The sequence below is a fragment of the Meles meles genome, chromosome 6, assembly GCF_922984935.1.
Source record: "Meles meles chromosome 6, mMelMel3.1 paternal haplotype, whole genome shotgun sequence".
Lineage (NCBI taxonomy): Eukaryota > Metazoa > Chordata > Mammalia > Carnivora > Mustelidae > Meles > Meles meles.
In genome coordinates, this window is record NC_060071.1 from 48,958,499 (window position 1) to 48,983,251 (window position 24,753).

The window sequence follows — 24,753 nt, forward strand, 5'->3', positions numbered from 1 at the left end:
GTCATCAGAAGACAGCAAGACAGGATCTAAACCTTCCAGCTGAAAGCCTGCTGTGAGGCCCAGCTAGAAGTCTTTTTGGAGTTGGCAATAAAGATGTCTCTGAGGGTCAAAGGTAATTCCCTGTCAAACACACCACCCGGGGGGAAGGAATGGGGTGTGGGCAGGAGCCCACAGCCCCCGCCATTGTCTCAGCAAGAGTCCTGCCAGCTGTCTCTCTAGGACCCCCCAGTTCTTACCCCCCCCCCCCCAGGATGGTGGGAGCTGCAGATGGAGGAGATGCAGATTATCCCTTACCTGGGATAATCAGGGATCCCAGTATGATCCAACTCAGCTTCTGTCTCACTATGGAAACCCAGAGCCTCCCCTCTCATTCCCTGGGTCACAGTTAGCTCATCTGGGAATGGAGGCTATCAGACCCGCTGACTACTAAGACCTCCTTCTGCTTTAAGTATCCAGAGAAAGGCTAAGGCTTCTTGTTCTGGCCCCCCAACCCCCAGTCCAGCCTGACACTGACACGGGTTGGGGCTGGTTCTGCTGGAGCTCACATGCCTAAGGAGTGAGTGTTTGGTCCTAAGAAAGGCAACATGATCCGTAAAGGATCCCTGACCCTCTCCTTTTGAACCCTGGAGAGGGCATCTCAGTCACATGAGGACCGCAGGGACATTAGCCCTGCCTGAGCTGGGAGGCTGGGGAGATGGCTACCTGGCGGAAAGACTAGGAAGAGGGGAGAGAAGGAAGCTGGAGAGGGCAGCCTCAGATCTTCCCCCTAAGATCTGTAGGAAGGGCCCTGTCGGGATCTTCGAGAGGTCTGCCTCCTCTGGAGGGGTGTGGGACATGCCACCTTCTACCTATAATTTTCTCAGTGTATCAATCAAGTCAAGCAGGAGAAGGGGAGAGAGGAATGGTGGGCCTGGAGGAAAGAAGAAGCAGGCAGAAAGGAAGGAATCAGGGCCCACCCCCTGGGATGTGTGCAAGCAGAGGGAGGGTGTGTGCAGGGGCCTTTCAATGAGGCCCTGTTCCTGATAAGAGTCACTGTCAGTTGTCACACACAGCCCCAGCACAAGGACACCTGCATGAAGAGGAAGAAAGCATTAAATTTGAGCCAGGCTAGGCTTGTATTTCAGACCCTTCTACTCATCAGCTGTGTGGCTCCAGGAAGGTCTCTTGGACTGTCTGAGCCTCAGATTCTAGAACCAAAAAACGTTTATGTTTCATCCTTCACAGTGGGCAGGCTGTGGAGATCAGGTGTTGATCCTATCCCAGAGCCTCCCACTCCCCTTCCTGGTCACCCTGATTGTGCTCCTCCTTCTCCCAAGCGTACACCCATCCCAGGCCCTGGGACTGTCGTTATTCCTCATCGCCCCACCCCCACTGCCTGTAAGGGGCTGCATGAAGCATTCTGGGGGTGCCCCAGCTCCTCTAAAGGGGTTTGAGCCAACTGAAGCCCTGTTCAGTAAGGGGACCAAATGGGAGGCTGGGAGTGGGGGGTGGGGCAAGGACATTCCCAGACCTGCTTCATTCCCATATCCCCTTCCCCCCACTCTCTGATGGGCTGTCTGGGGCTCCCCTCCCCTTTCCCTAAACTCAGGCCTTGCTTGTCTTCTCCACAACAAGAAGCGAATGTTATTTAAAAGGAGATCAGGAGATTTGCCTTAAATAGGCATGGAGTGCGGTGCCAGGGCCCAGAGTGAGGGGCGGGGGAGGAGGCCACCCTGGGTGGAGAGAAAAAAAGGAAAGAGGGGAAGGACCTCCTCAGGGGTGTGCGGAGCCCTTCTGGTTTATGGAGCACAATCCCAGGGTGCAGGGAACAGGTCAGCGGCGGTGCTTATTCCCACCCTACCCCCATTCCGAGGATAAGGAAACTGAGACCCAGCTCAGGGAAATGAGGCGCACTAGCTACCAGATGCCAGATGCTGCGATCTTCCCATAACCGCCCCCAGCAGGTGAGAGGAGTTCAGGGAGGCATTGAGTCCAAAAGATAGGGCCCCTATGGCAGGGATGGGGGGCACCCACAGGGGGGTCAGGCCTCCCCACACACACTTGGTTCCACCATCAGTTCCCAGACCTTCGGCTCCTGCCTCCAGGTTGCCCCCGCCTGTCCTCCTAGCCCCAGGATGTAACTGGACGCCCTCCTCACTCCACACCTTGCAGGTGAGCCCGGGCTCTGCTTACTGAACCCAATACCAGCAGGAGAGGAAATGAAGGGCCATTCCTGGCAAGGAAGGAGCCGAAGTCAAGGGAGTGAGAGTCTGAGGAGTAGGAGGTGGGGTAGCAGTCAGTCCCCTCCCTGCAGAACTCCCTGAGTTCACTTCCCTATTTAGGGTCTCCTTCCAAGCCATTCCCCTTCCATCTTTTTTTTTTTTTTTTTTTTTTTTGACAGAGAGAGAGATCACAAGTAGGCAGAGAGGCAGGCAGAGAGAGAGGAGGAAGCAGGCTCCCCGCCGAGCAGAGAGCCCGACGCGGGGCTCGATCTCAGGACCCCGGGATCATGACCTGAGCCGAAGGCAGCGGCTTAATCCACTGAGCCACCCAGGCGCCCCCTTCCCCTTCCATCTTGACCCCTTCCAGCTGTTTCTGTCTCAGCAGGTGATGCTCTCAGAATCTTAAAGAAGGGGTGCCTGTGTGGCTCAGTTGCCTTCAGCTCAGGTCATGATCCCAGGGTTCTGGGATCCTCGCTCAGCAGGGAGTGTGCTTCTCCCTCTGCCTCTTGCTCCCCGTTTGTGTTCTCTCTTAAAAAAAAAAATGGGTGGGGGGTGGGGGAGGAAAAAAGAAATGGAGTCTTGAGTGTGTGGATTCGGGGACAAAGCTAGGGGCTGAAAGCACCCATGCTTGCTCTTTTTCCGAAGCCTCTGAATACCAGGGTGAGGCCTTATGCCCATCCTAGCTCTGCCATTTACAGTGGAGACACTGTGAGCTGCCAGCCTTCTGTGAGCCTGTCTCCTGCTTGGGAATCTCAGTCTGAGGATCCCACTCAAAGGGTCATCAAAGCTCTGTTAAGAGGAGGAACGGAGAGGGTGCCTGGCTGGCTCAGTTGGTAAAGCATGGGACTCTTGATCTCAGGGTTGTGAATTCAAGCCTCATGTTGGGCATGGAGTCTACTTAAAAAAAGAAGAAGAGGGACAGAGGAAGGAAGAGAACTGATTTGACAAATGTACCCACTAGGGCTGGGACCTCATGTTTATTGAGGGGGCCCTTTATTCTCCCCTTCCTCCTGGTGGGTGGGCACAGTCTGGGTCCTCCAGGAGGGAAGACTGAAAGAGAACTTTTCATTTACTCTGGATCCTGTTAATTCTGTTATCCTCAGGGCTACTCTAGAGGCAGGGAGGGGAAGGGGGGGTGGGTGCAGGGTGGCTGCTTCGAGTAAGTACAGTGTAGACAAGAGGTAATCAAGAGGGGTCATCCATGCCTGCCTCCACTCCAGCTCTGTACTTGTCCTCTGTTGGTCGCTCTTAGACCCACTTTGCTGATGATGAGACTAGGGCTGAGGATTTCAGCAGCTTGTTCAAGGTCACATGGAAAGTGGCAGAGCCACTTGGAGCCTCAATGCCCTCTGCTGACTTTGCAAAAACTCCAGGACCCTCCCTGTAGCTGGGACTACAGCTTGTAGGGTGGCTTCGCCTAAGTCATCTAACATTTCAAGAAATTCGTTCTCTCTCCGATGAGGTGGGGATAATGTCCCACTGTCTTCTCATAGATGTTATGAAAAACAAACTAGAGGGCTCATGAACACAAACATGAGGTCCTCCATACCTACTTGATGCAAACTTCTCAACAGAGGGATCTCTCCTCCCTGCAACTACTGGGCAACCCAGCTCCTGAGGTGCCCGCGAGCCCCGCCCAGGGACAGCGAGGAGACAAGGAACCGCCCGGTCTCTGGGAAGGGACTAGCTGACCACTTAGCGCCACCTAGTGGTCTTCAGTGTGTGTGGTGTTTGGGGAGCAGGAGGGCTTAGTTACTCTGGGATCCAGGGGTTCTGAGGATGAACATTGGCCCTGTGGCGGTAGGCAAAATATGCCAGGATGAATCATGCCTAGCTAACCCTTCCTGGGCATCCCTCCTGAGGGGAGGGGGCTGGTGGACACTCGATCGGTCTGCCATCTCGGCCCCACATTTTACTTCCTCTGCAGGGCTCCAGGAAGGGTGGGTTTGAGTTCCAGCTCTGCCACTGCCTGGCTCAGCTCCCTCCTCTGCAAGAATCAGAGTAAACATCCCTGCCGCTTAGGGACTCATTCTTTCATTTATCCAACATTTTGTGAAGTATTTCCTTTCTGGAGTCATGGTGTGGAGTGCCATGGGGGCACTCAGACATCTAAGCCGGGTCTCTCCGTCCCAAGGGCTCTGGCTCATTCTAGGAGATAGAACTGTAAGTTGCTGATTACCATCCAAGGCAGGTCACGTCTGGCCTGAGGGCAGAGCACTCAGGCCCAGGAGACAAGTGGTGGCTAGCTGCAAGTGGGACTCACAGGAGCCCCTCTTTCTCCCCAGAGGGGTTCTATCCACCCCTTCCCATGCTGAGCACCGTTAGGAATATGCTGGACTCACCCAACTGCCATTTTGTCTTGCTTTCGAGTCTAATAAAGCAGAACCTCAAGCTCCATCTTTCACACCTCTGTGCCTCTGTACTGCACAGTTCCCTTTTCCTAAATGCCTTTCTCCAACTTGTCCACCTGCTAACTTCTCTCCGGCCTTCCTCTGGAGAGTGGAGGGGAAGAATGGGAAACCCCCATGACTAGGCAACCAGAGAGGAGACGGAAGGCCAGGGTTCTCCTGAGCAGCAGCACAGGAACCACCATCTCCAGGGCAGCGTGCTCCGGCAGGTGGGAAGCCCTACAGTCCCTAACTGCAGGTTCCCTGCGTTCTTCCATCACATTTATGCACTCCGTGCTGCCCCAGGCCTTGTGCTGTGCTGGGTGCACAGACTGCAAGAAGCAGGGGCCTCAGTCCTGCTCTGAAGAACTTTCTGGTGCAGGAGGCAGACCCACAGGGAAGGACCACATAATGCATGTGCTCAGAGACTGGAACCATTCTTCTAGAAAGGGGCAGGGCTAGATGCTGGGAACAGAGGCGTGTTTCAGGTGAGACATGAGGGGTTAATCTGGGCATTTCAGGCTAGAAACATGTAGACCAAGTTGGGGAGGTGTGTAGGGGAAGGCACTCACTTTGCAGTCCTTTCTCCCACCATCCTCTAAGCAAGTGCTCCTCACCTGTGGGTACTCTCCCCCCCCCCCCAATCTTATTTGCCAGAGAGAGAGATCACAAGTAGGCAGAGAGATAGGCCAAGAGAGAGGGAAGCAAGCTCCCTGCTGAGCAGAGAGCCCGATGCAGGGCTCGATCCCAGGACCCTGAGACCATGACCTTGAGCCGAAGGCAGAGGCTTAACCCACTGAGCCACCCAGGTGCCCCACCCTGGGTACTCTCTTAGTTGATCATTTAGCTTGTTTATAATTTGTCTCTCTCCATTCATTGTAAGTACCCCAGGGTCATGTCACTCTGGTTTACTGAGGGGGTCTCTACTGTCTAGCCCAGCACTTGGAATATTAGAGGATCTCATAGATGTTTGTGGAACAAACCCATGAATGAACCAAAAGGATGGGTCTCTTTCATCCCAGAATGACAGTGATTACTGGAGATATCTTCTCTTTCGGCCCATACTTATCCATCTACCCTGCCCCCATTATTCTAAGCAAGGTCACAAGGCTTTGTGCTTCATGGCCTCAAATCTGAGGCTACCTAAGACCATAATCCTCTGGCTTTTTCTTCCAGTTCCTTGAGGGGATTGTGGTAGGGGGAAGGAGAGGCAAAGAGAGGAGGTTCTCCAAGACTAGGGAGGGGTGAGTGATCAGAGGGTCCCTGGGAGCACTATCAAAGAGGTGGCAGGGCTCCAGAGGGCAGGGAGGGAGGCCCCTGGAGAGGCTATGACCTTTTCCCAACCCTTACCTTTCCTTAAGGCCTGGGTAGAGTTAAAGCCTATGGATGCTTGTCACTATCGATATCTGCAGCCACCATGAGGCTGTGGACAGGAGAGGCCTGCTCTTGTAAGCCCTACTCCCTGCCTGTGTGACCCTAAGGGTGGATGGGGAGCCCTCAAATCTGGCTGAGATGGGGTTTCCCTATACCCCCAGGGATCCAGGTATGAAGTTAGATTATATGAGACATCAAGAACATTAAGAACTGTAAGTTCCCCCTCACGTGATGTGGCCTGAGGGCAGCTCCTCCTTACAGGGGACATGCGTGCCTTTCTTTGGAGCCTTCTGGAGAGCATCTTTACAACAAGAAGCAATTGCTAAGGTCAGGACTTTCTGGTATACAGGCAGTCCCATGAGGAAGATATCTTTAAACAGGGCAAGTCCGTATGAGACCAGGGAAAGCTGCAGTAGGGCCTTGGGTAAGGACGACACTGGGAGTAGTGGGGCATGGCTCAGCAGTGTGTGTAGAGGGCAGGGTCAGAGAGAGTAGGGGAGGGAAGGGGAGAGGATGCAGAAGAAATAACTGTATCACCAGGACCTTCAAACATCTTCAACAGCCTGGGGGATGATGGGAAATTCCTCTCTTGGCAAGAGCCCTGGTCTCTCTTGCACCTTGACAGCATATTCAGCCTCCTGCTGGGGAGCTGCAGGACCTGCAGGGGAGAGCAAGCACAACCAGCCACATCCCTGCACCTGCCTGTAGTTGTGGACTGAGTGAAGCAAGGAGGCAGAAGAGAACAGGACTCCCTCCCTAATGGCCATGCCTGTGTCCGGGGATGCCCACAGAGCTCCCAGCCAGCTGTTCCCAACTCCAGTCCTGCCATTAGTTCTAGCCTCCCTGGTTCCCACATGTAGCCAAGCCTGGGTTTCTGAGCTTCATAGAGTTCTTCGAGCTAACCTTCCATTACCTTCCTTTCCTGCTTGTTATCTTGAGTCAGGGTCTTCTGTTTCCATCCAAGAACCCCAAAGGATGCAGAGCTGCTAGGAAGCCCAAGACAATGCTATCTGTGCTGAACTGGATGGTCGTCAACTGTGTTAACTGGAAGGAGTGAAAAAAGCAAGGTGCGACCAGGCTGTAAGCTCCTCACAGGGCAGGCCTCTGGCAAGACCTTCTCACAGCTGGATCTGCGAGGAGGGCTGTGTCCTACAGGCAGATGGGGACACCGACTTTCAAATGGCGCTGCACTGAAGGGCCTCCATGGTTGCCCACTTGTTGGGTGGGGGGTCACTCTGATGGGCTTGGCTTCTCCTAGGGAGTATCTTCTATTTGGGGCAGAGAAAAGGGTTCAGGCTACAGAAAAACAGTCAACTCCTCAAGATCAGGAAAAGTGGTGACAAGAGTGAGATAGGCAGGGGTTGTCCAGGGGCGAGGCTGGCACCCCCTCTGAGCCTTCACATCTTGTCTGCCAAAGGAGTGTAGGAACCCGACAATGCTGTGCTCTGCAGACATCATTGGGCCAAGCATTAGTGCTCATACATGTTAATGAGGGCTCCTGACAACCCTACATGAAAGTCAGTTACCACCTGCACTTTATAAATGAGGAAACCCCCAGAGAGGTTGTGTAACATCCCTAAAATCACACAGCTGAGGAGTGACAAAATGAGGTGGAAAGCCAGGTCGGTCCCCTGACTATCAGTCAAACTCTCCACAGGCTGTAGCCCCGCTTCCTCCATGAAGCCCGCAGGGAATAGCTATAGGCCCTCTGATAAACGACAGCACTGAGCTGCCCTAACCATGGTCTCCACTCCTTGAACACCTGCTGTGTGTGCTGGGGCCTCTGCTGGCCTTTGGAAGATAAGGATAAATTCCCTCAAATGCCCAGATTTCACGTCCTCCTGCAACCAGCATGGTTTCACTCTTCCTACCATTGTTGATTTTACATTTAAAATACATTTTACTGGGGCGCCTGGGTGGCTCATTTGGTTAAGCGTCTGCCTTTGGCTCAGGTCATGATCCCTGGGATCGAACCCCACATCAGGCTCCCTGCTCAGTGGGAGTCTGCTTCTCCCTCTCTTTCTGCTGTTCTCTCTCTCTCTCAAATAAATAAAATCTTTTTTTTTAAAGATTTTATTTATTTATTTGACAGATAGAGATCACAAGTAGGGAGAGAGGCAGGCAGAGAGAGAGAGGAGGAAGCAGGCTCCCCGCCAAGCAGAGAGCCCGATGCGGGGCTCGATCCCAGGACCCTGGGATCATGACCTGAGCGAAAGGCAGAGGCTTTAACCCATTGAGCCACCCAGGCGCCCCTAAATAAAATCTTTTAAAAAAACTAAAGGGGACGCCTGGGTGGCTCAGTAGTTAAGCATCTGCCTTCAGCTCAGGTCATGATCCCAGAATCCTAAGAAGGAGCCCTCCATCGGGATCCCTGCTCTCTGTCAAATAAATAAATAAAATCTTAAAAAAAAAAAGGATACATTTTATTCATAATCAGGGAACCCAGTTTTAGCCAAAACTGCAAGGGCCCCTAAACAATTTCCATCAGACTCTTTGATCAGCTGAAGCTAGGGATTTTTTTCTTTTTTGTTTTTTGTTTTAAGATTTTATTTATTTGACAGAGGGAGAGAGAGAGCGCACAAGCAGGGGGTGCAGGAGAGGGAGAAGCAGACTCCCACTGAGCAGGGAGTCCAATGCAGGGCTCAGTCCCAGGAACCTGGGATTATGACCTGAGCCAAAGGCAGCCACTTAACCAAATGAGCCACCCAGGCGCCCCATCTGAAGCTGGTTTGTTAATGATCCCTTCTCCATCACAACATTCAAGCTGGAGCCCCACCCAAGCAAGGCACAAAGTGAAAAAGCTGCAACCAAGACCCCAGTATTCAGATGTCATGACAGGCCTATATCCTGCCATATGAATTCTCCTCTGTGTCCTTATCTGACCCCTGGGCAACAGTGATTCACCTTTTCATTTCATTGTGAGTCACCAATCTCGGGTAACTCAGCTTTCCAAATAACCAGTGATCCTAACAAAAACTCACATAAGGGTGTCATGATGTAGCAAACACCTCTGTGTGCACCCATGGGGAGAGGGCCCTGGCTACAGGTGTAGCCCGTGTCCCAGGCAGGGATGCCTTCTTAAAGAGAGCAGATGACTCAACTCACAGCCCTTATACAACTCACAAGTTTATTTGGCCTAAATAAATGTAATCTGAGAACATCCATCTCAATACCCCTAAATACTATTTTTTTCTCCAAAAAAGGAGCTTAAGATACAGGCACATGGTTTGCATTGAGTGTTCTCAGGTTAGGCTCAGGAAGGGGTTTGTGCTGGCCTGTGCTGGCCTGGGCCTACCTATGACACTGACCCCAGGTCCCTTCTCTGTTTGGGGCCTGTACTTGCCCGGAGTCTCCCAGTCCAGGGCTCCTATAGCCTATTCCTGCTCCTGGAGTACCTGTCTTCACTGCCTCTCCCCTCTGCAGCTCCAAGAAAGCACCATTCACAACCGCGTGGCCCTGGGCCAGCCCTCACAGACAGCTTTGTTCTAGAACACCAAGAGCTACCATAGGCCCATTCCCAACTGGCCCGGAAAGGGTTTCTCCTATTCCTGGAAGTAGCTCACCCAGGGCAAGGAGAGAAACTGAGGCACAGCTGGCAAATGGGTGGAAAGTGCTCTCCCTTGTGCCCTGCCAGGAGGCTGAGAGCCCTGCAGAAGGCAGAAAGAGACACTGGCTATCCTCCCCCAGTTATCTCCAGGGGCCCTGGCCCACTAGGGAGGAGGTAGAAGGCGAGACCACCATTTGTCTTCTCTTTGAGGCTCAAAGGTTTGGGTCCTCATTCTCCTGGTCTGAGGCTGCCTCATCATCATTTGGAGACTTCTGGATCGGAGACAGAGAAACCCAGTCATGGACTCATGCTGTCCCCCAGGGCCACAGCCCAGGGTCCAGCATCTCCTTCCTCTTGCCCCTGCTCCCAACAGAGCTGGAGAAGGCTCTGCCACCCCAACCCCATGGCCCCTTGGCCTTCCCTCTGTCCTAGCTCCTGGTTTCCCATGCCGTATGACCCACCAACAGGGGACTCCCTCTTACCAGGCTGAGGCCCCTGCCCCTCCGCAGGGCAGCATAGAAGCTCAGCACACGGGGATCACAACGAACCACCATGGGATCAAAGTCCAGCACGCGCAGGCCCTGCAGGCTGCGGGCCCGGGAAAGGGCCACGTAGGCCTGGCCACTGGCAAACACACGGCCCAAAGAGATCTCCACGCAGTCCAGGGACATGCCCTGGGGGAATGGAGGGACAGAGCTAGCACCAGCTCAGCCTGAAATCCCTTGTGCACTAAAACCTGATTCCACCTGCGCTGGCCCAGAGACTGCCCCTGGATCTCTTCAGCCAGTCCGGAGAGTCTCAAGGCAGAGAGACAGATTGATAACAGCTGTGTGTCTGAGTAGGCGCAGGTCCAGGAGACACAGATTGAGGATTAGAGTAGAGGGATGGGGGTGAAAGGAAAGAGCTCACGCCTGGGTCAGACAGGCATGGAAATGAATCCTGACTCTGTATCTCCCTCTCTGTGTGACCTTGGACAACTTACTTAACCACTCTGAGCTTTGGTTTTCCCTTCTGTAAAACAGGACCGATTATCACATTTATACCTCATACAGTTGTCAGGATTAAATTTAATACCTGGTAGTGGCTCAGTCAATGGCAGGAAAGGAGATGACAGAGGGGAGAGTGTATATCTGGGAAAGGTAGAGGAAGGAGGACGGGAAATGTGCAAAAGAAAGGCTAATTCTACCATTGGTCTGAAACTTTCCATCCAGGGCAAGCTCAACCTCCATAAAGCCTTTAAGAACCCCCTTGAACATGCTCCAGGCCTATCCTGTCCCCCATCTGCCCTGCCCCTCCCCATCCCCCACAGTGGCTGCTCACCTGGCTCTTGTGGATGGATATTGCCCAGGCCAGCTGGAGGGGCAGCTGCTGCCGGCTGAGGAGCTGGCCCCCGGTGGCCTGCACCGTCCAGCGGTCAGCGCGGATGACCTCAGTGACTCCGCACAGGAACCGCACCTGGGGCAGCCCTGAGGGAAGCGTGGAGAAGCCCCGCCTTTTGGCCCTGCTTCAGGGCTCAGAGGTGAGGAGCAGGCTTTACCCCTCCAACCTAGCCTTCTCCTCACACATACCCCAAGGCTGCAAACTGACGCAGTAGGCCCATTGCTTACCTCTCCCCTCAGTCTCAAACCCAGTGACCACGCCCCGGGCGCCATTCACCAGGCCGCGGGACACTGCTAAGTTCTTCACCAACATCACCTGCAAGGGAAAGCGAACTTGAGTCACGGAGAGCCGCCATGGCCACACTTGGCCTCAGCTCCAGCAGTCGCTAGGACAGTTCCAAGAAGCTAGGAGAACACCTGGAGAGGTGCAAAGTCCTAATCCTTAACTCCGTCACCGCCTGACTGTGACCCCTGTGGCAAGCTGCTTTATTTTCTCCAGTCTCAGTTGCCCCTGGTGTCAAAGGGGAATGACATTTGCTGTTTGCCGCAAGAGGGGGTAAGGAGCAGTAAGGTAACGGGCATCACAGGGCTCTGAAAATGATCATGTCTATTATGGGGTATGTGCATGGGCAAAAACTGTGAGGGATAGCCCCAGGTCCTGTACCCCTCTTCCAACACTTAAGTGCCCTTCAGAACCTAAGGAAAGTCTCCCATTTGGCCCACCCCAACATCACGGGAAGAAGCAGGGCTCTCTCACACTACACAGACGCAGAAACTGAGCTTCAGCAAGGGGAAGGGGCTTGTCCAAAGCACTGTTGCTGGTGCCCCAGGCCTAGCAAGAAGTAGCAGTGGGAAGCTGAAGACAAGAAGGTGGGTGGGAGCAGGAGGGAGGGAGTTCACTGGGGTCACAGCTGGGCCCTCTGGCTATAGAGCTGCCTGGGCTGAGGGGCAAGGACCGGGGAAGCGCAGACCCCCCAGGTCTTGGCTCTGCTTCCCATTCACCTGGGCGCCCAGCTTTAGTTGAAGGATCTGGCTAACAGGACACTGGGCATCCAGGGTCCGAGTTTGCTCAGGGTCGCTGTCCATGGCCTTAAAGCTGTGTACCTCACCTAGGAAAAAAAGAGTTGGGCAAACAGATTACAAGTCACTGACTTGTGGTTCAGTTTCCAAAACCACGTGTTAGACCAGGGTGTAGAAGGAGGTAGTGGGGACAGCTGGGGCTTTGGAATCAGGGGCCTGGGTTCAAATCTTACTTCCAGCATTTACTGGCTCAGTGACCTTGACCTATTCAAGGTCATGCCTCTCAAAGTCACAGTTACATCTGCAAATATAAGGGTCTTTATGGCCAGAGAGGTTGGGGGTCTAAATAGCCAAATGGCCTCAAGGGCCCAGGCTGTTAGGTGGGGGTGGAGACCTGCACCAGCCTGATGGCCCTTCTCACCTGGTTTTGACCAGCCCTGGTTCCCTGCTCACCTGGCAGTTCCTGCAGTCGCCTCTCATTGGTGAGGGCCACATCGTCCTGGTGAGTGCAGAGCCTTGTGGCCACAATCCCATCTCGCCCCACCTTGTGGGAGGCTGTGGCCTGGAGCTGGCGGGTCACTTCGTCTGAGCACCTGTAGGGGGGGGTAGGCTGTCAGGGCAGAGCCCACCTGAACACCAGGGAAGGTGGGGCACCTGGCTGATAATGGCCCAAGCCATAAGGCATGGGTCAGACTTGGGGATTAGGAAGGGGCACCAAGGTAGAATGTATTGGCCCCCAGGCTGGCCAACTTGCCTTTCCCCACTTGGAGTCCAGACATGGGGAACGATCATGGGGAGGCACCCTTCCCTGTGAATGTCCCCAGGTAGGACCTAGCCACCCTCCCACCCCAGTGCTCCTGAGGAAGTTGGATATGATGAGTGAGCACAGGCCAGAGGTTCAGAGGACCTCGATAAGGCACTGAGGTTGATACCCTGTCACACTGGTAGCCTATCATCAGAACGGCCTCCAGGCTACAGTCTTCTAACCTTGCTTGCTTGCTGCCTTGGGGGCAAAAATCTCGCCCGTGTTTCTTTTCTTTTTTAAGTTTGTTTGTTTTTATTTAAACTCAATTAGCCAATGCATAGCACATCATTAGTTTCTGATATAATGTTCAATGATATTTATTTATTTAAGTAATCTCTATGCCCAATGTGGGGCTCAAACTCCCAATCCTAAGATCAAGACCATCTTGCTCCTCCGACTGAGCCAGACAGGTGCCCCAGCCTGTGTTTCTATCTCAAGCCTTCATCCACATGGAGAAGCCCGGGTGCGATGGCAAATCACGTGAGAGTGGGGGAACAACTTAAGACCTACATCTCTCTCTGCTTTGCCACTCAATCTTCCTCTTGTTCCCCACATATGCTGGTGTGTGCTGTGTGCCTTCCTACCTGCCTCATATATCTGTGACAGGGGCCCCTAAGCATAGAAAGCCCCTCACTACCACCACCTCCTGTCCCAATCTGGTTTTCAAGGCCTAACTCTGGCCCCTGTTGGCCTTCCTGGCCTCTTGCCTGCTCGCACATTAGAATAGTCACGACGTTTCAACCTTTTGTCCTAGTTGGGGTGGGATGGTGCCTGAAAACCCTCTCCCTCACCAAATGACGCTATAGCCTCTAAGAGTGGAAGGAACTTGGGTTTTAGAGTCAGGCCAGGTTCAAATCCCAGCCCAGTCACTTACTGGCTGGAATTTGGGGCAAGTCACTTCACCTCTTTGAACGCCCCATTTCTGCATCTGTGAAATAGGAGTATTAACATCTCTGATTTCTTCTTGTGTACCCATGTGCCCATACTTTCCTGACACCTACTCTGTGCCTGGGCGTGTGCTGGGTGATGGGGACCCAACCTTGGAGGAGAAAGGGTCCCAGTGCTCAGAGAGTGACCATCTTCTATGGGGCCATGAAGCACTTTTCCCCCTTCTCTCTTCACCAGGGCGCACCTTCCCAGCCTGACAGCTTGCAGCAGAGAGATGAAGTTCTGGTCTGCCTGCCTCCACACCTCGGTCAGCTCCAGAGTCACTGGGACACACCTTCTCCAGCTCTTGGCCTGGTGGGGGCAGGATAGGGGTTTCAGGGAGAAGAGCAGGCACCTGTCGGGGGGCAGGGCCAGAGGGTCAGTGATACCTGAAAGCAGAACTTTGGGGGCTGGGAGCCCTTGGTTACAGGTGGCAGCTGTAGGAAGTCCCCACAGATGATGAGCTGGATCCCTCCAAAAGGCTTGTCCTGCTGCCGGACAGCTCTGCATAGGAGCATGGGGACTTTAGAAGCTGAGGTGGCCAGGTTCCAGATGGAACACCACCAGAACCCAGCCCTTGCTGCACATACTCACCTGGCCACTGCTTCCAGCTTGTCAAACAGGTCGGCCTCCACCATGGAGATCTCATCGATGACTAGCCGCTGGCAGTTCAGCCAGCCCTGCCGCACAGCTGGCCGCTGGGCCAGGGCCACACACTGGGCCAGGGGAGCCTGGCCTGAGCCGATGCCTGTGAGTGACACCATGCAGCCTGAGACCCTAACCACGTCTCAGCCCGGAGCCCCCTCTCCCATCTTACAGGACTGGCTGACTTCCCGCTCAAGCCCCAGAGGTCCCAACTTACCTGCAAAGGCATGGAGCGTGGTACCCCCGATGTGGCAGGCTGCCACCCCAGTGCTGGCAGTAGCCACAGTACCCGTGGGAGGCAGTGAGCCCAGGATACGCTTCAGCAGATAAGACTTCCCTGTCCCTGGGCAGAGGGTAAAGTCAAGGTCTCTTGCTCCTCCATCCTACCCCATCACTGTTGCCCCACCCCCCACGATGCTCCCTCCCCCCACTACCTGCACTCCCAGTGAAGAAGATGCTCTGGCCTTTCAGGACAACCCTTAGCACAGCAGCCTGTTCCTTAGAAAGCTGTGGTTTTGTTGGAGGCAAGCTCAGCCTCTTCACAGGCAAGGGCCATCTTGGGGCTTCCTGTGGGGGGACAGGATTATCTTAGGGCTTCCTACCCTCACTTAGGCGTTGCCCCTCCCTTCTTAGCCTGGGTGCCATGCTAGGCCTGGTAGCCCTTTGTGTCTCTGCTGGTTTTACTCCTTGAAGCCCATGGGCAGTTTAGGTTCCCCAGGAGATCTTACCAATAACTACTCCAGGCCAGGTCTCTCCTTGAGGAAAGGCTCAAGGCTGGGTCTCCACTGATCCCTGGTGCCCTAGTAACTGCACTGTATGGGTCTGGATCCTCCCTTGGCTGTCTCCTGGTTTCCCTAAATCTCCTGGTTCTCTCACAGGTCCTTCCTTCTCACTTCTCTTCCTGTCACAAACCCTGCCTGGCTCCATCTCCATCTTCTCCCCCGCTTAGTCTCAAACCCCTGTGGTCTGTGATCCAGCTGCCCCAGTTCACAAACACTGTCAGACCTTCTAGACTCTGTCCCCTCCAACTGATCAGACCTGTTGGCTGCGCCTGACACTGCTGGCCACTTCTCTCCAAGAGCTCCTCTCCTTCTCCAGGCCCGACAGTCTCCGACTTTTTCTTCTGAAGTCACCTTCCTAGGCCTCCTTCTCTTTCTCTTTTACCATGAGGTGGGCTCTCTCTTCCTATTCTAGCTTACTCAGGGATTGCACTCAGAAACAAAGGCACAATTCCCACATCTCTGTCATGCTCAGATGTTGGATGGGCATCTCCTCTGAGATAACCAGCAACCCCCTCCCTTGTCCTGCCACCACCTCCCCCCACCCCCCAACTTGGGCTTCCTGGATCTCTTCCATCTCAGGGAGGCGTCCCCCCTTTCCTGTGCTCACAGCGCCGGGCTCGGCTCCCGCCTGGGGTTCCACGGGCCGCTTCACGGGCTTGGCGTGCGAGACCCGGGTGGCCACCGCACGCTGCATCTCCTCGGGCTGCACGGGGCTGATGGTGACGAAGTCGCGGGGCCGCGGTCCCAGGAGCTGCGACCGGGCGGAGGCCGGCCCGGGCCCGGGGGCCGCGGCCAGCTTGAGGCGAAGCGTACGCAGGAAGCGTCGCAGGCGGTCGGGGGGGCAGTCGGAGAGCAGCAGCTGCACAGCGCCCGCCCCGGGGACGCCTTCGGTGGGGAGCCGCAGCGTGCTGCGTCCCGCCGCCGCGAAGCGCGTGAAGAGACGCGCGGCCCGCAGAGGGAAGCAGCGCGGCCGCCTCTCGGACCCAGGCGCCTGCAGCCGCAGCAGCAACTCGCGGCGCTCATTCCGCCCCAGGCTCAGCTCCGCCGAGCGTAAGGCCTGACGCTTTCTCGGCTGCCCGCCCGGGCTCAGCTCCTCCACAGCCACGCGGCACCGCAGCTCCGCGTCCTCGAATCCCGCGGGCGCTGCCTGGGTGCCCGACAGCATCGCCACCGCCTCTGCAGATCTGCAAAAAGTCCGGAGAGCCGGGGTCATAAGGACTCAGTGGATCTAATAGGGAGCCCAGTCAAGGCCATATAGGTTCACGGAAGCTGTCACTGGTAACACAAAGAGGTCACGGAGACGGCAAGAGGGACCTGGGATCAACCGAAATTCACGTAGACACTACTCTCTTACACAGTATTTTCCGGAGAGGTGGACGGGGCAGCGTCAAATGCACCCAGGAATAGCGAGTCTCAGCTGTCCGACTCGGGAACAAAAAAGAAGCCTGATTCCAAAAAGCCCAGGGCGGGCAAGGGAATCCCGAGTCCTCTCCCAAGGAAGCAAGGGAAGCTTAAGTGGAGAGATAAGCCAGGAGACATTCTATCTTCCAGATACGTTCAGTGGTTTACATGCAGCCAGGTCAGTCTCACTATTCCCCGTGTACATTAGTGGAAACAGAGTGGGAGAGGTTACAACGACTGGTAGGAGTCAGGGTTAGTGTGATTCCCAAGCCCTGACTCTTCCTTCTCATCTCGAAGTGGGCACCGGGTAGAGAATGTTTGGCTGGGGAAATCGCAGGGGACCCTGGAGCTCGGGAAACCATGTTTCCTCCATCTGACCCACTCGTCTGCACCCTCCCGGCAGAGACGCTTTGAAAAAGCAGGCTCTCTGTCTCCCACCTCTGGGGTCGCGTGGACACTCACTTGCACCGGCCCTCGGACGAGCACGCTGAACAGAGCCGGCCAGCTAGTAAACCTCCGGCAGCAGAAACTTTCAAATACTAGAAGTAGAAAATCACCCTATTACCGGACGGATCTTTAAATTCTCCAGCCAATCAGAGGCAGGGGCGTGACAACGGGCTTCTTTTCCCAGAGCTTGGGCTGTACCAATTGCACGGCGGTGAGAGGAGGCTTATTGTGGTGGGCGAGCGCACCAAATCTCGTGCACCAGCGGGAGCGGTGGGACGGGGCGGAGCTCGGCTACGCGTGGTGTTGTGTCACCCAATGCCGCTTGAAGATTTGTTTTTAGAACAACACCGCCAACATGCTTTTTCTCGGTTCTAGCCCTCACACTGCGGCTGAACTTGGCTTTTGGAAAAAGCAGTCTCCGATCCCACCCACCCGTGTTTACCTTAACTTGGCGGTTGCCCTCTCCTGCGCCGACTACCCCGAGGTAACCACCCCCACAACTCCCATCGCCCCCCCTGCTCTTTCCATCTTTCTCTGCGTGTGTAAGGGTCGGTTTGCGCATTTGTCTCTCACCGGGCTGAGGCCCTTTGGTGGGGAATTCCAAGACCTGCGCCAGGTGCTCAGGGAGTACAAAGAAGTATGTGGGCCGCTGTCTTCAGGGAATTCCTATCCCTTTTGTTGCACTGGATGCTGGATAATTTATTTTTAATTATCTTTTCTTCCCCCTTATTGAAGCTTGGCATTTATTAGCTGGAAGGGATCTTTCAGGTGAGTCAGCCTCCAGGTTTACTGCCCTCATTTTTCAAATGAGGCTCCAAGAGATTTTACCAAAAGCCACATAGCTTGCAGACCGCAAAACAAAGCCTTGAACCCAGTCTAACCTGGTGTGAACATCTGCTGTTTACTGCACCACACTGCTCCCAGGGGACTCGTCTAACTTCATGAAGGGAATCTAGGCGTGGACTGGAATCTCAGCTCCTGACAGCCCCTGCAGCGCCCCAGCCCTGCCAGTTAGAGGTTTCTCTAAGAAAGTTTCCTTAATGTCTCAAACCTGTTTCCTCATCTATAAAAATGGTGAGAGGAAAAAAAAACGGTGAGAGATGAAAATGTGATGATTGTATAGCTCTGTGACTATACTAAAACCACTGAATTGTTTGCTTTAAATGGGTAAATTGTATGGTATGTATATATATCTCAATAAAACTGTTAGGGAAAAAACAGGAGAAATATTGTTCCTGCCTATTAAGAGTCTATAGAAGAAACACAGATCTTTATTTTGGCCCAGTGAGACACATATCAGACCTCCAGAACTCAATATAATAAATTTGTGTTGTTTTAAGCTACTAAATTTGTGGTAATTTGTTAGAGCAATAGCACTAAGAAACAAGTACAGTCACATAGCCAGAAAGTGAGAGAACTGGGATTATAAACCCAGGTCTGTTTCCACAGCCTCTATTCTCTCTTCCCATTACCCTTTTCTTATGACGGGCCTGGCGCACTCACAACCAACCTACTCCCTACCCCTTTCCCTCTGTGAAGTACCCCAGACTACCTCTAGAGTACGCATAGACACTTGCACATGGATTTTCCCCCAACACTTTTTTCTTTTGAGCTTCAAACTTAAAAAAAAAGTACAATATACATAAAATTTACCATCTTAATTATTTTTAAGTGTACAACTCATTGCCATGAAGTACTCGATGTACCTGATTGTTGCATAAACACCATCACTATTTCCAGAAAATTTTCATCATCCCAAACAGAAAGTTTATACCCATTAGATAATAACCCCCTACTCCTTTCTTCTCTCAGCCTTTGGTCACCCCAACCTTTTATTCTCTCTTTTTTTTTAAAAGATTTTATTTATTTGACAGACAGAGATCACAAGTAGCAGAGAGGCAGGCAGAGAGAGTGGGGGAAAGCAGGCTCCCTGCTGAGCAGAGAGCCTGATGTGGGGCTCAATCCCAGGACCCTGGGATCATGACCTGAGCCGAAGGCATAGGCTTTAACCCACTGAGCCACCCAGGCGCCCCCCAACATTTTATCTGAAAATGTTCCAACATATACAGAAAGGTTGAAAGAACTTTACAGTGAACACCCATATACCCACCATCAAGAGTCTATAATTAATATTTTGTTATATTTATCACATGCCTAGTCGTCTGTCCATCTCAACATTCATCTGTTATGCATTTTAAAGTTGCAGACAACAGAATATTTCACATCTAAACACTTCAACATGCATAGCATTAACTAGTTTATGCTTGTTTTCTTCCTTAAGTAGGCTCCATGCCCAATGTGGGGCCTGAACTCACAACCCTGAGATCAAGAGTTGCATGCTCTACTGATTGAGTCAGACAGGTACCCCTATGCTTATCTATCTATCTATCTACCTACCTACCTATTTAAAAAACATTTTAGGGCACCTGGGTGGCTCAGTTAAGTGTCTGCCTTTGGCTCAGGTCGTGATCCCAGGGTCCTGGGATTGAGTCCCGCATGTAGCTCCCTGCTCTGTGGGAAGCCTGCTTCTCCCTCTTCCACTCCCCCTGCTTGTGTTCCCTCTTTTGCTGTCCCTCTCTCTGTTAAATAAATAAAATCTTTAAAAAATATATTTTATTTATTTGAGAGAGAGAGGGCACAAGTGGGGGGAGGGCCAGAGGAAGAGGGACAAACAGACTCCCTGGTGAGTGGGAGCCCTATGTGGGCCTCCATCCTAGGACCCTGAGATCATGACCCAAGTCTAAGTCAGATGCTAACTGATAGCCACCAAGTCTCTCCTATGCTTATCTTTTCTTTTTTTATGCTTACCTTTTTTTTTTTCTAAAGACTTTATTTACTATTTGAGAGAGAGAGAGACAGTGAGAGCAGGAACACAAGCAGGGGGAGTGGGAGTGGGAGAGGCATTAGCAGGTTTCCCGCGGATCAGGGAGCCTGATGTGGGGCTTGATCCCAGGGCCCTGGGATCATGACCTGAACTGAATGCACATGCTTAACAACTGAGCGATCCAGGCACCTGTATGCTTATCTTTTTAATGTAAACTTTACATATGGTAAAATGCAGAGCTCTTAGGCTTATCATGAGAAGAGTTTTGACAAATGCAAATATCAGTGCAGCGCAACCCTTATCAGGATATAAACTCTGCTGTCCAATATGGTAGCCACTAGTCATATGTGGCTAATTTTAAATTCAAATTAATTAAATGAAATTTAAAATTCAGTTTTTGAATCCCACTGGCCATACCTCAAATGCTCAACAGCCACATGTGGCTAGAAGCTACTGCATTTAGACAACATAGATTTAGGACATTTCCTTCATTGCACAAAGTTCTAAGAACATTATCATCACCTAGAAAGTTCCCTCATGTTGCTTCCTTCCTAGTCAATCCCCATCCTCAATCCTCCCCCCACCATCCTCAATCCTTAGGCAACTCTTCTGATTTTTTTTCTCATCACAGATTTTGTTTTAAAATTTCTTATAAATGGAATTATACATAATGTATTCTTGTGTGTACAGGTTTCTTTCACTGAGCATATTGATTTCCTTAAATCAGATTCATCCATGTTGCTTTATCAGTAGCTGGTTCCTTTTTGTTGCTGAGTAGTATTCCACTGTATGAATATACTAATTTATCCATTTTCCTGTTGATAAATATCTGGGCTTTCTATAGATTTATGCTTTACTTTTAAAGAAATAAATATTTCAGTGAGAAATTACTGGGTCATCAGGGGTGGCACAGTTCATTAAGCCTCTGGCTTTCGGTTCCCACCCAGGTCGCGATCTCTGGGTAGTGGGATCGAGCCCCAGGTCTGGCTCCATGCTCAGCACGATTCTGCTAAATTTTCTTCTTCTTTTCCCTCTGACCCTCACCTCTGCATGCTCTAAAATAAACAAATCTTAAAAAAAAATTACCGGGTTATTGACTATTCACTAGGTGTACATTTAGGTTTATATGAGATTACTACGGATTTTTCCAAAGTGATGGTTTGTAGGAGCAGCAACAACGAGTCCTTGTAGGGAAAGGAATCGAATGAGCAACTGGGTACCGCTTAGCGGTTGATTAACGGTCCTCAGGCTCCGCCCTCTTCCCCGTCCCAGAGCCGCTGCCCCGTCAGTTGGGTCCTGATTGGTCCGTGGAGGAGGGAGGCGGAACCAGAGGATTTCACGTCTCCGGCCGGACTTCCTCCTTCCAGGCTTTGGGCAGTCGTTGCCACCCTCAGTGCACTCGTCAGTGCTGCCGGGGGGCAGGGTCAATTAGAAAAGAAGCTCCCCACGGCTCCTGGATCTCTCACCTAACCCCAAGCCTGGTTTTAACGCAAGCTCTTGGGAGGAACGAGTTTTCGTCATTATGAAGTTTTCTCCTAGAGAACTCTTTCCATAAGTCATGCGCTCTCTTTTTTACCGGTAGTCTCAGTTTTAATCGCCTCATTACTAAAAACCAATAGTGACATTAATAGCACAGGACTGGGCGGTTTACAAAATGCGTTTTCTAACGTAATCTCATTTGATATTTAAAAGAGCCTTTACAGAGGCTTCTGAGTAGCTCAGTCGGTTAAGCTTAAACGGTTAAGCGTCTACCTTTTGCTCAGGTCATGATCCTGGAGTCTCAGTATGGAGCAGGGGGATCAGGCTTCCTGCTTAGTGGGGAATCTGTTTTTCCCTCTCCCTCTGCTCCTTCCCCTGCTCGCGCTCTCTCCCTTTCTCTTAAATAAATAAATAGAATCTTTAAGAAAAAAATAAAAGAGGCTTTACAACCCTAAGCTTATAGGGACAGTTTTGTAGAGATGCTGAAAGGGTCTTCCAGCTTCCAGAGCACTACCTCACCTGGCATTACTTCATCACCAGGTAGCTGACACTCATTAAACTTCTGGTACAGGTAACCCTCCCTCCGTGAAATCCTTTCTTCTTTTTCCACAACACACTTCGTTGGTTTCTTTGTAGTTACTGGTTGTACCATATAGGTCTCCTTTACTAGCCCCCTTTCCCTACCAAGACCTCTCAATGTGGAAGGATATTTTTTTTTCCTTCTATCTCTTCCAATCCTATGGCTTGATTATCAGCTGCATGCTGATTCCCAATATTGTAACCCTAGCCTGCCTGTCTCCCCTGAACTCCAACTCTGTCTCCGTTTGTCCTCCTGGTATCACTACACAGACGCCTGGCAGGCATGTCAAACTCACTTTCTCCGGAACAGGTTTTAATCTCCTTCTCCAACACGGCATTAACCTATGTTTCTCCTGTCTTTATCTCAGTAAATGCACCACCATTTTTAGCTCAAGTTAAAAACCCACATCATATTCTTTTTTTTTTTTTTTTTAAGCTATATTTGACACAGAGAGAGAATAAACAGAGGGAAAGGGAGAAGCAGACTCCCCATTGAGCAGGGAGCCTACACCCAGTCTTTCCAGCCCTTCCTCTGGGAAGCAGCTCTCACCACACACTGTGTACTTTTTCATCAGAGTCCTTCTAAGGAGTTGTCCGCCTTCCTACTGGCTCTGCAGCCCTCCAAGACAGGGCCCGGATCCTGTGTGGCCTGGTCATACAGTGCTGCCGAAATATTCAGTCGAAAGCAAGGACTCTGGAGTCAGGCGAGGTTCGAATCCTTGCAACTACCACTCACCAGTCAAGGGACCTGAAACAGGCCTAAGCTTCATTGCAATGAAGATAACAATTGTATTCATCTCGTAGGTCATTATCTACTTTTGTGAAGATTAAAGGAGATACATGTGAGGAGTTTAGTACAGTGAACAGATAAGAGGCTCCCTAAATTCTTTTGAGTGAATAAATGCCAGGATGACGTATTGGAAAGCACCCCACTTCAAAGGCCCTAAATGTTGGTAATATAGTGTACATGCAAAAGAGAATCACTTCCACAGCCAGAAACTTTCAATGACTTCCCCTTGCCCTGAGGTTATAATACAGTCTTCTCAACACAGCCCTTAAGGCCCTTTCTACGCTGAGCTCTGTCTGCTTCTCTAGCTTGGCTGCCCTACACACACACACACACACACACACACACACACACCTGCTTCATTTCTCTTTGTCATGGCTCTACTCTCCCCTCTGCCTAACATGCTCATCTTACCCCTTTGTCCCAGTTTTGGTGCTCTTCCTAATATACACTTACCCTTATATACATTTAACATACTCTTCTCATCTGTTTACATGTCATTCTTTTTTTTTTTTTTTTGTTTACATGTCATTCTTGATAGAGGACTGGGCCATTATCTTACAGCCATTAGTGTAAGGACTGACAAACAAGGCGAATAAAATATTTATGTTGAATGAATGCATGTGGTGTGGAGGCAACAACTAGAGGGCCAGCATGGGCTGGGATGGGGAAACTGATGCCAAAGTGGTTGTCAGTGGCTCACTCCCAAAAGTTACTGAGCTCGCTGGATCTGGAAACTGACCTTACCCCACCCCAACCAAGAGCTGCTTCTGTGCAACTAACGTGAATTCCCCAGGGTCTCTGGTCTTCTGCAGGTGTTTTCTGAGTCTCCAGGTACGGGATCTTCTGAGTCCTCAGGCATGAGGTGCCCAGCTTGGAAAGGGAGTAAACCAATATAAACCGTATTGAGGGAATAAAACCATGGACTGGCTGCAAGAGGTTGCTACATACTCTGACTTTCTCAGATCCTATAAGATGAAGGAACCCAGGCCCAGTCATAAAGACAAAGTAGGCCCCCATCTTCCTCCTCCTTGGGCCCCAGGCTACCCTTTTCCATTCAGGGCTGTAAGTGGCTTAGGGGCACAAGGGCCAGCAGAAGGCAGTGAAAGGGGAACTTGGCCAACTGGTGCAGCTGCTGCTATAGCAGTCAGAGCCAAAGGAGGTCACTGTTGATCCCACATATATTTAATTCTTCCTGCTGAAACAAGCTTAGGCAGAGTTGGCTAGGAGAGCTGAGAGGGAAGGCAGGGAGGGACGGTGCTGGAGGCTACTGGGATGTAGCCAGTCACTTTCTCTCTCTGGACCTCTGTTTCTCCAAATGTCAAATGAGGGCGCACGGTGTAAACATTCCACTCCCAGCAAGGCTGTCGAGGCTGGAAGATCACCACTGAATGGAGGTGGGAGTTGCAGGATGACCCTCAGATATAGGAACCAGGGAGAACAGCTCTGTGCAACGTCCAACGAGGGCAGAAGAACACTGCATTTGGGGACCCCTGAGAACCAGCGGTAGCGCCCCCCCCCCCCCAAGGAACCCCTGAAGTCCAGATTCCCAGCCTCAAGTCTTCCCGTTACCCGATTACCCGGACCGGACGCGAGGTCCAGGCCCGGCCCTGCGAGGAGGTTCCTGGGAGAAGAGGACCAAGTCGTCGCCACTGCCCCATCGTCGAGGAGGAAAAAGGAGAAGCCTCTTGGTGCCCCCCATCTCTGGGCCGCCCAGGGCCTCATGGGCCAGTCCCACAACCCCAGCCCTCTCGGGTCTGGTAACCTCAAAGGCGCAAGCCGCCAGCGCCTCCGGCGCTCGCTGGTCCTGCCCCACCCCAGTCCCGCCCTCGGGCCCCGCCCGCGTCCCTCCCGTCAGCCTCTGGCCGGAAGCCCCCTCCCCCTCCCTCCTCCTGTCCCCCGCATCCTCTGTCCCCTCCCAGTCCCTCTTCCTCGGCGGGTCGGGGAAACCTCTCTCCGCCCTGTCCCTCCCCCTTCCTGCTTTCCGGCTCCTCCGTCCTGTCCCCAAACCTACGCCCGGCCCCGCCCAGGCTCCGCCCCCAGCACCGGCCCCGCCCCCCCGTTTCCCGCCCCGGCCAGGGGCCTCCCAGCCCCGCTATTCCCTTCCCCGGGCCCCGCCCCTTGGCCCCCGGAAGCCTCTCCCCGCCCCCAACCCCGCCCCCCCGAAGT

The 24,753-nt window shown here is 52.5% G+C and overlaps 1 protein-coding gene across 1 annotated transcript; it reads right to left on the minus strand.

The window, feature by feature from the left end:
- Nucleotides 1-8,739: 8,739 nt before the first annotated feature.
- On the minus strand, nt 8,740-16,982 carry PIF1 (PIF1 5'-to-3' DNA helicase). Its single transcript, XM_046007118.1, has 13 exons — nt 16,931-16,982; nt 15,675-16,251; nt 14,720-14,852; nt 14,503-14,628; nt 14,235-14,388; nt 14,030-14,144; nt 13,846-13,952; nt 12,362-12,501; nt 11,891-11,997; nt 11,117-11,204; nt 10,830-10,975; nt 9,992-10,183; nt 8,740-9,781 (listed from the first exon to the last, which is right to left on the minus strand). Exons 2-13 carry the CDS (start codon nt 16,230-16,232, stop codon nt 9,722-9,724), a joined length of 1,926 nt encoding a protein of 641 aa, XP_045863074.1. The 5' UTR covers nt 16,233-16,251; nt 16,931-16,982; the 3' UTR covers nt 8,740-9,721.
- Between the last annotated feature and the right edge of the window lie 7,771 nt (nt 16,983-24,753).

What these genes read in the sequence shown, in the direction of transcription:
- PIF1 (XM_046007118.1), bottom strand. Translation starts at nt 16,232, where the DNA reads ATGCTGTCGGGCACCCAGGCAGCGCCCGCGGGATTCGAGGACGCGGAG. An exon ending in GCGACTGCAGGAACTGCCAG is followed by an intron (nt 11,998 to 12,361) that starts GTGAGCAGGGAA and finishes TTTTTTTCCTAG; the next exon opens with GTGAGGTACACAGCTTTAAG. An exon ending in AACTAAAGCTGGGCGCCCAG is followed by an intron (nt 11,205 to 11,890) that starts GTGAATGGGAAG and finishes TTTCCCTTGCAG; the next exon opens with GTGATGTTGGTGAAGAACTT.